This window comes from Chelonia mydas, chromosome 1 (genome assembly GCF_015237465.2).
Source record: "Chelonia mydas isolate rCheMyd1 chromosome 1, rCheMyd1.pri.v2, whole genome shotgun sequence".
NCBI lineage: Eukaryota > Metazoa > Chordata > Testudines > Cheloniidae > Chelonia > Chelonia mydas.
Window position 1 is genome coordinate 154629846 of NC_057849.1, and position 13531 is coordinate 154643376.

The following is a 13531-nucleotide window of genomic DNA, read 5'->3' on the forward strand; positions in this document are numbered from 1 at the left end:
TTACCCTTCTACTTTTAAGCTGTTGTCATTTGGCTCCTGAAACCTACAATGTATCCCTCTGTCCCTTTAAGGCCACCAGTCAGATCAATCTGAGATATCTAGAACTGTTGTCAGAGTGTGCAGATGTCACAGCAGGAGATGGAATCTGAACCTCTCTTTTGCTTACCTTGCTGCAGTCATTTCACAAGTTCTCCAGTCATCATACCTTTCAGTCTGGACAAGATCTGAATTCCTAATGTAATAATCAAAAATCTTTAAACACCAAAGCACTTTCGACGGGCCCATCTGTGTATCATAAAGTAATAAGAAAAGACTAACCTCGTTTTACCCTTTTGCAGATCACCTTTAAGTGCAATGCAAGTTTATGGTGCTTTAAGAACAGCAAACATTGTAACATACATTATGGACCTGCTCCAGCATCCATTCAAATCAATGACCAAACTCACATTGACTTCAGTGGGAGTGGCAGTGGTTGACTTCAGTGGGAGTGGCAGTGGGTCCTATATATTAATGTCAGATCTCTGCAAACAGGTTCAAGGGAGGGGGAAAGATTTGTTAGTTTAGGAGGCATAGAGAACAGACAATCAAGTTTCTACAGAAATCATCCTCAGGTGGCTTACTTACTATAAGTCTTGGGATATTGGTTTCTAGACTGAAGGAGTCACTGGGTTATTCTTTAGTTTTTTTTTTATCCATGTTTTGGTTTGGTTTTTTCCCACTTACATTGTCAGCTGTACCATAATTGATTACAACTGAGGTTTCAGTTCCTTAATTGTGATGGTAAAAAATATTCCCCTAGGCTAGATAGCACTGAAGAATTGAGGGCCTATTTCCAAATGTGGATGCTCAAATTATGGCACCCAGTTCGGCACGGAGGTGACTGTGTATCAGCTCGAGTGCCCCCGTGCAAGCTGGTCACCCAGCGTACACGCGCAACGTTGAAAATCAAGCTCCCTGATTCTAATGGTTGCTTTTTCCACTCTTTTCCTCTCAGCTCAAGATGGCTTTTGTGTCCACACTGAACAGGAAGATCAAGAGCTCTCATTTGCAGAATGGCATTGATACGGAAAATCAGGAAACCAAAACCAACTACACATGGCTTCCTCCCAACTTGCCCAGTAAGTGCACATGGAAGCCAGGGAAGCCCATCTCCAAGTCGCCTCATTCCCACGTGCCCTTGTAAGTAACTCTCTTGTGCTAGTTATGTTCAGACTGTTTTATATCCTCCCTACTGCAGGAAATTCAGGGCCTCGCTCCGTGCCTCAAGGTTCCACTAGAACGTTCGTAGTCAGAATTCATCATTTAAAGCCATGATTTTATGTCTAAAAACTGCTATTACTTTTCCCAAAAGGGGGTCCTCTGATCCACTAATATTTCCTGTCCACTCACAACTGCCCCCTCTCTTTCACCATGACAAGGGTTGACTTCAATTCCGGATTGCCCAGCAGCTCTCCTGCAAACCAGACCCATAGGGATCTGAAGTTAGGCACCAGAAAACAAGGCACCCAACATTAGTGGGCACTGTTGGAGACTGCAGCCATAATGAATATAGAGCCTTCTAACCTATTGTTCCCACCCTCTCTGTATAGATTTGTTAATGTGTTAACTAAGGGCCCAGTTCGGTCACCTTTACTCACATTGAGGGGTACTTTATTCTGGGAGCAGTCCCATTGAACTCAATAAGACTACTCATGGAGTAAGCTACTGGAACTCAACATGAGTAAGGATAGCACCATCAGGCAGTAAAGGAATATTCAGTTCCCGCAGATCAGTATCAAGGCAACAGTCCTTCCTCCGGTACCCAAACCAAGTAACTTGACAGGAAGGAAGGGGGAATCTATTCTCCCAATCCCACAGGCTGCATCATGCGAGCTGGGCCCACTTTATGGCAGCTACTCCACAGCCCTAGCATTCCTTTGCCATAGAGAAGGGTGTCAATGTCTTACCAGTCCAGTGTTGGACCTTGTCACTGCCTCATTTTCCCCTTTTGGGGCTTCCCAATAACTGTCCCCAGACTCTCATGTGGGAAAAATAACACCTCTTCTTGGGCCTCATTTATTAAAGTATTGCAGTTCAAATATTTCAAATCCAAACCAGGCTTCCCCCACTCCATGGTTTGTTCAGTCCTTTGTTGGGCTCACAAGTTCTTTCCAAATCCCAGGTCCTGCTGTCTGATGTTTCCTCAGCCTCCTCCCTCATCATGCTTTTGCTCTGGTCCTTTGTGGCAGGTAGCTCTAGCCAGTCCCTTTCACCAGGCTGGAGCTGGGAGCTCCATCCTTTCAGACCCTGGATCCCCTCTTGATCCCTTGCAAAAGCCTCTCTGAATGTCTTTCGCCTTCATTGCCCTTGTGTCAGGGCTTCAGGCCCCAGGGTCTCTCAAAACTCCCTCTGACCAGGGGAACTCTGTCAGGCCCACTCAGATTCTCTGGAGAGACATCCCCTAAGTCTTTTCTAGCCCCTGGTCTCCCACCCTCTGCTGGAGTAGGCTTCATCCTAGAGGAAGCCCCATCTCTTGGCCTACCATCACATGATTCCTGATAATCTGACCCAACCCAAACCCAACCTTTGGGACCAGATGACAAGGCATAGGGGAGGCTGAGCCCAAATCCCTTAAAGGGCCAGTCCACCCTATGATAAAGTGGATCTACAAAGTAAGATTCAAGGATCCCATTCCCTGATTTACCACTTCCTTGCCTCTGACCCCCAGACCCATCCTGTGGTAGACCAAGAATCTCTACAGATCTAGGCTCATAATAGTGCGGAGTTTGTGCCCCAAATCATGCACCCAGGGCCAGCAAACTTTCAGCAAACTGAAAAAGGGCAAGATGCTTCTCTGAATGAGCACCTTTTCCACGTGGTAGAATTTGTTTGGTCTACACCAAGTGGCGGTGATGTGAGGCAACATAAAATAATTACTAATACTTTTCACTCCTACCTTTTTGTTTGAGGATCTCAAAGCACTTTACAAACATTAATTTATTAGGTGTTAACCCACCCCACCCTTCTGAGGTATTATCATTTTGCAGATGGGGAAATTGATGCACACAGAAATTAAGTGACTTTCCCAAGGCCATAGGGAGGCTATGGCAGAGCTAGGGATTGAATCCACATTTCCTGAGTCCTAGTCCAGTGCCATGTCCCCAGTCCCATCCTCCTTCTCTGTTTCCTGCCATATTGATGTAACTCGCTAATGCAGCACTGCCCAAAAGAAATGTGTGGCTCTTTAATGGTCCTGCAAGCCAACCCAGACAGACCTATGAAAATAAGAGCTCCCCCAAAAGTCCAGAAAGACTACCAGTCCTCAAGTCTAACTCTGAACAGCTGGTGGGCCTAAGACCAAAGGTAATATCAGTACAGGATTTGATACATCTTCTGACTGGGCAGCATTTCCTGTCCTTGCAGGATAGATGGACTCAATGAATTTTTGAAGGTGTTCTAGCAACTGTCACATAGCCCACTGTTAGTTGGATCAGAAACTAATGTCTTGGGCCTGTGTCTATGATGGGCCCAATCTGGAACCCGTCATCCAAACACTTCTAAACTTTGGGGACATCTGTATCTGAATTTGCAGTTTGAGGCAGTCTCTCATCCTAATATAAAGTACCATGACGGATCATGTGCCCCTCAAATGGCAATCTGAAATAAGGCTACTCCACATGGAAAGCAATTACTTGTTGCTGTTTGACAGTGAGGCAATTCTCTTTACTAGTACAGCTTGAACAAAGAAAGACCCTCTAGACCGTTGTTACTTGGGTTTCTTAAAATTTGTGATGCAAAACAATTTTTTAATGTGTGCGTTTTGTGACTGTGGTATCCAAAGTCTATTTCCCAGCGAGCAGCTACCTCCTTTAGAGTGTCCATGTGATTTATTAGGCAACATCATTTAGTTTTTTCACAGAGTTCCGGGAGTATCAGAGCTGCATGTTGTTAAAACATGTTGCTCAGAGATAGTGAAAATCTCACGTTTCTTACACTGCTTCTGAAACTTTGCAACTGCTCCTGCCTTTCCTGCCAGTGACAGTGCAATGTGGTGCCAAAGCCCTCCTTCCATCTTTAAACTGAAAACATGGAATACCAGTGAGAAATTCTGAATGACTAACAAAGGAGATTGTTCCACCCTTTGTCATTAACTGTGATGTATTTAGCCACCTGATTAAACAATGCTTTGGAAATATAGTCCCTAAATTATCTTATTTATTTGCTGAATGTCTAGTGACTAAAGGAGAAGCTCTTTCAGTCAAATCAGTTTTCTTTTCAATATGCATGCTGACTGGGAATGACTTATTCTTTGGCAACATATGCTACCTCTGGGGAAATCTGAATGAGAAAATGAAGCACATGTGCAAATGATCCTCTTGCAAAACTATTCTGGATCCCTTCCACCCAAGTGTACTCCTGTGTCTCTATCCAGATTCCAACTTGCCCTGATTCCTCCAGAAACACGGCACTCTTTATAGTTAAAGAAAATATGTACTACTCAGACTGCACTAATATACACCTTTGTATAGCACACTCTCCAGAGATATTTGGTATTTCTATAACAGGGTTAAAAAAAGAACTAGATAAGTTCATGGAGGATAGGTCCATCAATGGCTATTAGCCAGAATGGGCAGGGATAGTGTCCCTAGCCTCTGTTTGCCAGAAGATGGGAATGGGTGACAGGGGATGGATCACTGGATGATTACCTGTTCTGTTCATTCTCTCTGGGGCACCTGGCATTGGCTGCTGTCAGAAGACACGATACTGGGCTAGATGGACCTTTGGTCTGACCCAGTGTGGCCATTCTTATGTTCTTTTACCTTGGCGTAAATGTCTAAATACAGACTACGTTCTGGATTTCTATTCCCAAAAATATATTGTGCAGTTCTGATCCTTGGGCAGTCTCAAGAACTGCAGCTAGCAGCTGGTGTAGCAAACCTCCAGACCTGCTGAGAGTCCAGTATAGATTGTGAGGGAGATTAGAAAAGGAAGAGTAGATCTTGGATCAGATGAAGTGGGTAATTACCTAAAGCTTCAGAACGGCACAGGTTTGAGCTGGTTCTTACATTGTCTGAGCCAGTTATGCTGCCTCATATAATCCAGTTAATGACCAATCAAGTCTCACATCCTGATATGATGAGGTTTTCCTCTGGGCATTTTATACAGTAGGATTCCTCACAAAGTAAAAGCAGGATTTCTGAAGTGGAACCCTCTCGCTTCCACTAAGACACAGAACTGAAACCAAATGCAGTGATACTGCAATATTCCGAACAGCCATTCCAGTGAACCAAAGGCATTTCTCAGAGATCCTGTAGGCTCACACATTTTACAAAGAGCTTGGAAGCCCTGAGCCTAGACTCCCCTGCCTTGAAGAGCCTGGGGCTGGCCTCCTGGATCCTGCCTGGGGCATAATAAAGCAAAAACTTTGTGCCAAACCCCTCAACCAGGGGTCCAGCAGCACTGCTGGGGAAGGCAGAGCCTCCCCTGGCCTATTATACCTGCCACCCATGGGTCAGGACTTTGTCTTATATAGGTGTCTATTACTCCCAACTCTCTGTCCCACTTTTTCACATTTGCTATCTGGTCACCCTAGTAAGGAGTGTCCATTTCCCTGCCACACGGACAGTTTCTGACTGCTGGTAAAGTCTTCTGACCATACCTGCTCTCCTCTGATCCTTGTCACTGATTTCTAGAGCAGAGTGAAAATGGCGATCTGTGTTTGTGTGTGTGTGTATGTATGTGTGTGTGTGTGTGTGTCTATATATATATATAATCCACAAGTATTGGTTTGAATTGAAAAGTGGATTCACTTTGGCCTTGCTTGCACCTCTCCTGTATTGCTTTCTGCGAACATAACCCACTAGTCAGCATGTGTTACGTGTCCCAGTCTGGGCCAAACCAGAGAGGGTATAGGTCTATTACAGCTCTTATGGTGAAAGCTCTTTAGCTTAAACTGTAGGAACTCGTGCTTGTAGCTCTGGAGGGCCTTAGTTCAGTCCCTGGTATGAAGGCTGTTTGTGTGACGTGAGCATTTGAGCAGTTGTTTTACTCTTGGAATGTGAATTTTGAGCTCCCATGCCTGAACATTTATAGGTAGCAGAAGTGCCATGACAAATCCATGTTGGAGCTGATATACAATGAACCATGCTATACAATGAACTCATTGAGAGAAGCCATGGGCTAGGCCTGAGAATGATTCCTTGTGTCTGTCTGGGGCCTAAATATGTCTTTTTAACTAACAAATTTCCCCCTTTCTTCTGCTATGACTGTTTCTCTTCACTATCTGCTGGTCACTAGTAAAGGCAGTCAGTATATTTTGTAAAGGATGCTGTTTAATTCTACAAAACACCAGCCAAGGCACAGAGGCAGCTAAATAAGCCAGACCAGGATTTGACCACACTATTCATGCATCACACAGAGTTACTTTGTGTATGTGACAAACAAAGTTAAATTTTAACTCTGCACTCACCAATAAACTTACTGTAGCCTTTTCTTTTCTAAGAATGATGCATTGGGTAAGGTCTCTGGGGCCTGCACAGGATCTCCTAACCCTCCTTATCTGCTCTCTTCCACTATATGGTCACCATTCCCTGAGATTCAAAGCCCTCAGAGCATCTTCAAGCCCTCCTCCTGGTAAGAGGAGTTATGCACACTCACTACAGAAACAAAGCCATGTGGCTTTTGGGACCAATCATGACTAACCAAGACAACTCACATTTTAAATATCAAATACTGAGTGTACGGAGTTGTGATCAAATCCATAGAGTGCAAAAAAAAAAAATGCAATAATATTTGTCAGTTTTGAAGAAGTAAATCTGTATTTACTACCTTTATTACCAACAGGCCATATACATCTTGGGTATTTCAAGGAAGACATGGGTTCAGAGTTCAAATCACAATAGCAAATACGGGGTGTGTTTGTATATCTGAAATTGAATGGGAGGTGAACAACTCTGGGTTGTTACCCTCTTCAGAAGAAAAGTACTGGGAAGACCAACTCAAGGCAATGGCTCAGCTCTGCTTTAAGATATGGATTCAATAAACACACCCCTTGAGTAATCTTTTTTTCTGTAAGAGTAAAAGGTCCAAGGACATAAACTGCCAATCTACTTGGCCAAAGGCCATTTAAATGTGTGTCATTTGCCTAGTAGCAGTGACATGCTCTAGTTCCGCTGGAGCTGAACAGATAAACTCAGGCCGGAAGGCTATATTGCACCAGTCTAACAGAGCAGAATTTAGTCCTTTGTGGAAAAATCAGAGTTCTCTGCTACGTGATAGGATAAATATTTCTCTCTGAACAAAGGGAGTTCAAGTCCTAAACTGCTGTAAACTGGCAAAATTCTATTTAAACTGATTGACACTAGATAAAACTCTGGCTCTGTTTGTGTTATAGACATGTGGACTGACACTCACATATTTAAAAAAAAATACTTGACACAAGTTTTTGGGGTTTGCTACTTAACTTTTCAGTACAGGCATACTACCGCCTTAATCTGCTAAGGGCATAGATTTGGGTATATTGACACTTGGAGCTGGGGGTGTGATTCGTAGCTTGAGAAGACATACCTACACCAGCTCTGATCAAGCCATTGTGCTAAAAATAGTGTAGCCACAGGGTCGTGAGCAGCAGGAGGGGTTAGCCACACCAAGTACATGTCTATGGTCTCAAAATGAGTACATATTCAGCACAGCTAGCCCCTCCCACTGCTCGCACCGCCACGGCTACGTTCTATTTTTAGCACAACAGCTCACTCAAAGCTAGTGCGAGTATGTCTTCTCCAGCCTGGCATTATACCCCCAACTCAAAGTGAAGACATACTCCAAAGAGTTTGCAGCCATAGGTTCTTGGCAGAAAAAGCTGACAAGACTGATGTTTTTTATGGGACCAGCAAATAAAGGTACAACCAGTCATTTAAAGGGCACTGAACTCCAGATCTGGTTTATTCACCTGTGCACTCTTATTCCAAGTGAGTTATCAGAGTGATGCTAATAAACACATGATTCTCTAGCTAATGCTCTGGATTTGTGTGAATGAGAGACTAATTCTGGTCTGGAGTATCTATTTAAAGTCTTGTTTCCTGTGAGCAGCAATTCTTTGTTGGGATTTTACTCGCATACCCTTGTGGCATGAGAATTTCAAAGAATTCCTCTTTGGGGATGCATCTGAAGTATTGAGTAACTGAATTATGACAGCATTGTCTTTAAACCCTCCAGTCCTTTAATGCGGTCAGAGCCCTTCTGGGGGAGTGCATGGCTCCTCCAGGTCAGGCTACAGGTGGCCTCATACCAGCTGAACAGGCCTCTCTCTAACTCCACCCACTTGCAACCCAGTGAAGGAGCTGGGGAAGGGAAATTCATTACTCTATACAGATGGGTACATCTACTGTTTCCTCTGAGGGGGAAGCCATGCACCATGCAAGTCAGCATGGGCAGCTTCATTCCAATCAATGATGCTAGGAACTTTGACCCACCTGTGTAGCCACAGTTCAGTTAGTATCTATGGAAAAGAGCCCAAGAAGAATAGATGACAGGTGGGCCCAAAAGTTCAGATTCACGTACCTCCTGCGCACACACAGTGATGTGCTGGCAAACTTTCAACAAGGGCTCCTACAGAAGTTTTCAGCCTCCGCAGATGGTGCATGGGCCATACCTTGTATAAAATACATTCCCCTACTAAAAAAAATCAATCCATGTTTCTGCCCCCATCCTGGCCCAGTATTTCATGACCCACTGTGCTTAGCCATTTCTAGTTAACTCCCTTATCTGGAAGCTTTTCCTCAAAACAGCAACAGTGGTGGCAGGAGCTGTCCTGCAGCCTCTGCTCTCAGCAGTGGCTTGCTGGGTAAGCAGCTCCCTTCTGATAGAGGTCGAGTTGGTCAGCTGGGGAATGAGTCTCCTTAGGTTCTTGAGATGGGTGAGACTTACCTGACTGCTTACAGCCTTCCCTTGTATGTCTGTGAGTGGGTCTTAGCTAACTCGTCTGGCTGGGCAAGCACCAACTGGCTCACAGACAACTGAAAACGTTAACACACACTGCTGGCCTCAACTTTTCTTGCTCACATTCACTGTGCAGATCCCGTATAAGGGTGCTGTGGGATGGGCTATACCTCACCCTTAACTGGCTTATTTTATGTAAAAAGTGTGCGTGTGTGCGTGCGTGTGTGTGTGTGTGTGAGAGAGAGAGAGATTTTATTTTTATTTATTTATTTATTTATTTATTTTTGCCCTATCTATCAGGTTACGTGAGTTTACATTTGCAAGGCTACCTTCACAAGGAAAGGGGCTACACATTTCTATTTATGAAAGCCAAAGCTGAGCTTTTCCTTCATGGGAGCTAAAAGGCCAACTCTGGTAACAGGTGGCTCTTCGAAGCCCCTTTCCAGCTGATCAGTGCATGCACAGCCGCAGGGCAAGGGAAGTAAGAGTGTGGAAGCAGTAAAAAGGGACGTTTGGTTTTTGAATGGGCAACAATGTCCTGTGAGTCGCATCCCAAAGGCAGCTAAAATGAAGTTATTCATTAGGCGGTGTGTCTGATCTAGGGGATGGTGGTATTTCCTACCATTATGGCACACCCTCCTGTAGTCCCATTGACAGAGATTGTTGCTGTTTTCCATCACTGATGCCTAGCATCATTAGTAATGTAGGCAATTAGCAATGGTCGTGTCCTGGAATCAAAATCTCCCTCAGCCCTCCTCTCCTGCAGCTCTCTTTCTCTCAAGTTTTGCTCTGGTTTCCTTTTTATGTGGATTTGGATGACTGTAACAGTTACCCTCAGTATATTTTTTTCTGCCTCCACTAACGCAGGCCGGAAGAAACAAACATCCTGCCAAATATTCTGAAGAAAGTTGGCCGCACCCCTCTGGTTCGAATCAACAAGATTGGGAAAGACTATGGACTGAAGTGTGAGCTCTGTGAGTATCCGACGCCCACTGCTCTTCTGTCAGGTTTTCTGAACTGAGTGGCAAGCGCAAAAGCTGGGGCGAACAAGGCCTCTTTTGTAAGAGAGTCAGTAACTAACTAAGGGTTGGGAAAGTGTGAAAAGAAGGTGGAGAAATATGGCATAGCTGGGATACTTCTAGACCTTTCCATTACAGTTATTTATCAGAGCTAAAATAGTGGCCTGCATTTCAAACTGCAGTGTAACAAGCACCTGACTGATAGTAACCCCGGCCTTGCTCCAGTAAGATGGTCTTCACAGAAAGACTCTTACTACTACGGTTACTAGCCCCACTGCCCAGCTGCGTTTTTGTTACTGCTCGAACTTATGTACTCTGTGAGTTTAATCTCCATTTTTTAAAAATAGGATGTGTGTTGTTGAGCTACTCAGCCACTTGCAATACTGAGTGCAACTGAGGAGTATTAGGGTCACAAGGTCAGCAGTTTTGGAGGGAGAAGATCTCAGAGCTGATGTAGCTGCTGCTCCTGTTCTTTGACGGAGCCTGGGGGAACGGCAAAACGGTGCAAAAGAATCTATTCTGTATGGCCCATATTAGTGTAGTACCTGAACGCTACACAATCTCTAATGTATTTATCCTCACCACACCCCTGTTAGGTAGGGAAGTGTTATTATCCCCATTTTACGGATGAAGAACTGAGCACAAAGAGGCTGAGTAATTTGCCCAAAATCACACAGAAAGAAAGGGGACTGGAATGCAGATCGCTGAAGTCTTAGGCTACTGCTCTAACCACTGGACCATCCTTCTCCTTTAAAGATGGCAGCATCGCTCTCCTGCCTGCCCATCTTCCTGCATTAGAGAGAGACAAGCTGGGTGAGGTATTATCTCTTATTGGACCGCCTTCTGTTGGTGAGAGAGACAAGCTTTTGAGCCATACAGAGCTCTTCTTCAGGGCTGGGAAGGGTACTCCAAGCATCACAGCAAAATGCAAGGTGGAACAGATGATTTAGCTTTAGCTTGTCTCTCTCACCAGCAGAAGTTGGCGCAATAAAAGATATCATCTCATCCACCTCGTCTCTCTAATATCTTGTGACCGATACAACCACAGCTACACTTCATACATCTTCCGTAGGGTTGCCAGGTGCTGCCAGCACTGCTGACCGGGCCATTAAAAGTCCAGTTAGTGGGGTTGGCGGGCTCCCTCCCTGCTGTGTGTGGCCCCCAGAAGTCGCACCATGTTCCTCAGCTCCTAGGGTAAGGAACTGCCAGGGGGGCTCTGTGCGCTGCTTCTGCATCACCCCGAGCACCGTCTCTGCAGCTCCCATTGGCCGGGAACTGAGGCCAATGGGAGCTACAGGGGCAGCGCCTGCGTGCACCGCACAAAGCCACTTGGCAGCCCTTATGCCTAGGAGCTGAGGGATATGGCGCCGCCCAGAGCCCGCATCCCCTCCTGCATCCCAACCCCCTGCCCCAGCCTGGAGCTCCTCCTGCACCCAAACTCCCTCCTGGACCCCACACCCCCTCCCACACCCCAAACCCCTGCCCCAGCCCCCTCCCATGCCCCAAACCCCTCATTTTTGGCCCCACCCAGGAATCTGCACCCCCAGCCCAGAGCCCGTACCCCCTCCCACATTCCAACCCCCTGTCTCATCCTGGAGCCCCCTTCTACACTCCAAACTACTTGGCTCCACACCCCAGTCTGGACCCCACTCCTGCACCCCAAACCCCTCATCCCCAGCCCCACCCCAGAGCCTGAACCCCCAGCATTAGCCCTCAGACCCTCCCACACCCCAACCCCCTGCCCTAGCCTGGAGCTCCCTCCGGCACCCTGAACTCCTCATTTCTGGCCCCAGCCCAGAGCCCGCACTCCCAGCTGGAGCCCTCACCCCCTCCTGTACCCCACCTCCTGTCCCAGCCTGGTGAAAATGAGAGAGTGAGTGAGGATGGGGGAGAGTGAGCGATGTGGGGCGTGTGAGAGATGGAGTGGATGGGGGCGGGGCCACAGAGAAGGGGCAGGTGCGGGGCACATGTGGTCGGTTTTCTGCAATTAGAAAGTTGACAATCCTAATCTTCCTGTATAGCTTCTCTTGCAAGGCTGAACTAGGAGGCCCTCAGGTACAGTGGTAATTTACTGTGACAAGATGCTAGCCTTAGTCATAATAACCTCCTCTCTTCCCACTTCATGATGGAGGGAAGCAAGGCTTCCCTCGAGTTACTAACACTTTTGCCAAGATAAACAGAATTGGTGACTATTCAAGCTATTTACTGTGATATTTCACTGCATATTTCAAACGTGCCATACCAATCCACATGAGTTCACCTAGGAAATATTAAAGATGAACGGGAAAGCAAAGATTCAAATTGAATTGAGCCTGGATTTGTGTGCTGAATGTCTGCACTAACTACACAGCTGTCAGGCTTTATGTAGCTCCACATGTGGCATTTCTCACAGATGAGAGTGGCTGATTTCCTGTATACATCCTGCCCCAAGCACTGGTGGGGATAGGAAATGGAGCAGCACAAATCTTGGCAGCTGAGGCAGGAGTATGAGTACTGAAGGGTGCTTGGGTCAGTGCTAGTGGTCACTTTCAGCCCCCAACTAAAACCTCTCCAGCGCATCATCAAGGATCTACAACCTATCCTGAAGGACGACCCATCACTCTCACAGATCTTGGGAGACAGGCCAGTCCTTGCTTACAGACAGCCCCCCAACTTGAAGCAAATACTCACCAACAACCACATACCACACAACAAAAACGCTAACCCAGGAACCTATCCTTGCAACAAAGCCCGTTGTCAACTCTGTCCACCTATCTATTCAGGGGACACCATCATAGGACCTAATCACATCAGCCACACTATCAGAGGCTCGTTCACCTACCCCCGTATCATCTACCAATGTGATATATGCCATCATGTGCCAGCAATGCCCCTATGCCATATACATTGGCCAAACCGGACAGTCTCTACACAAAAGAATAAATGGACACAAATCAGACGTCAAGAATTATAACATTAAAAAACCAGTCGGAGAACACTTCAACCTCCCTGAACACTCAATTACAGACCTAAAAGTCGCAATTATTCAACAAAAAAACTTCAAAAACAGACTCCAACGAGAAACAGCAGAACTGGAATTAATCTGCAGACTGGACACCATTAAATTAGGCTTGAATAAAGACTGGGAGTAGATTAGTCATTACATTAACTAAAAACTATTTCCCCATGCTAATTTTTCCCCTACTGTTACTCACACCTTCTTGTCAACTGTTTGAAATGGGCCATCCTAATTATCACTACAAAAGATTTTTTTCTCCTGCTAATAGCCCACCTTAATTGATTGGTCTGTTAAGAATTGGTATGGCAACCCCCATTTTTTCATGTTCTTTGTGTATATAGCTATATCAGATGCATTTTAAACCTAACCAGTATCCCATAAGTGACTTGCCACAAGATGTCAGAACATGTTAGTATTAGAGCTGAGTGAGTCTAATATTTATTTAATTTTCTTTCTTGGTATAGGAATTATATACAGTGCTCCTGTCAGATATTTCTAAGTTATTGTCTGCAAAAACACTAGTTTTCAGTTGCCTAAGTAGGCCCTGGAATCACGGTTAAATTTGCAAACCCCCTCACCCCCGTCTGAAATGGCGACC

At 45.6% G+C, this 13531-nt stretch overlaps 1 protein-coding gene across 1 annotated transcript in view; it reads left to right on the forward strand.

The window, feature by feature from the left end:
• Window positions 1-555: 555 nt before the first annotated feature.
• LOC102931998 (cystathionine beta-synthase) overlaps window positions 556-13531 on the forward strand; it is a 59135-nt gene continuing 46159 nt past the window's right edge. Inside the window, exons 1-2 of the mRNA XM_007064426.3 lie at window positions 556-1179; window positions 9784-9890. Of these exons, the coding sequence (XP_007064488.1) occupies window positions 1001-1179; window positions 9784-9890 (286 nt within the window). The 5' untranslated portion in view covers window positions 556-1000. The remainder of the gene's footprint in view (window positions 1180-9783; window positions 9891-13531) is intronic.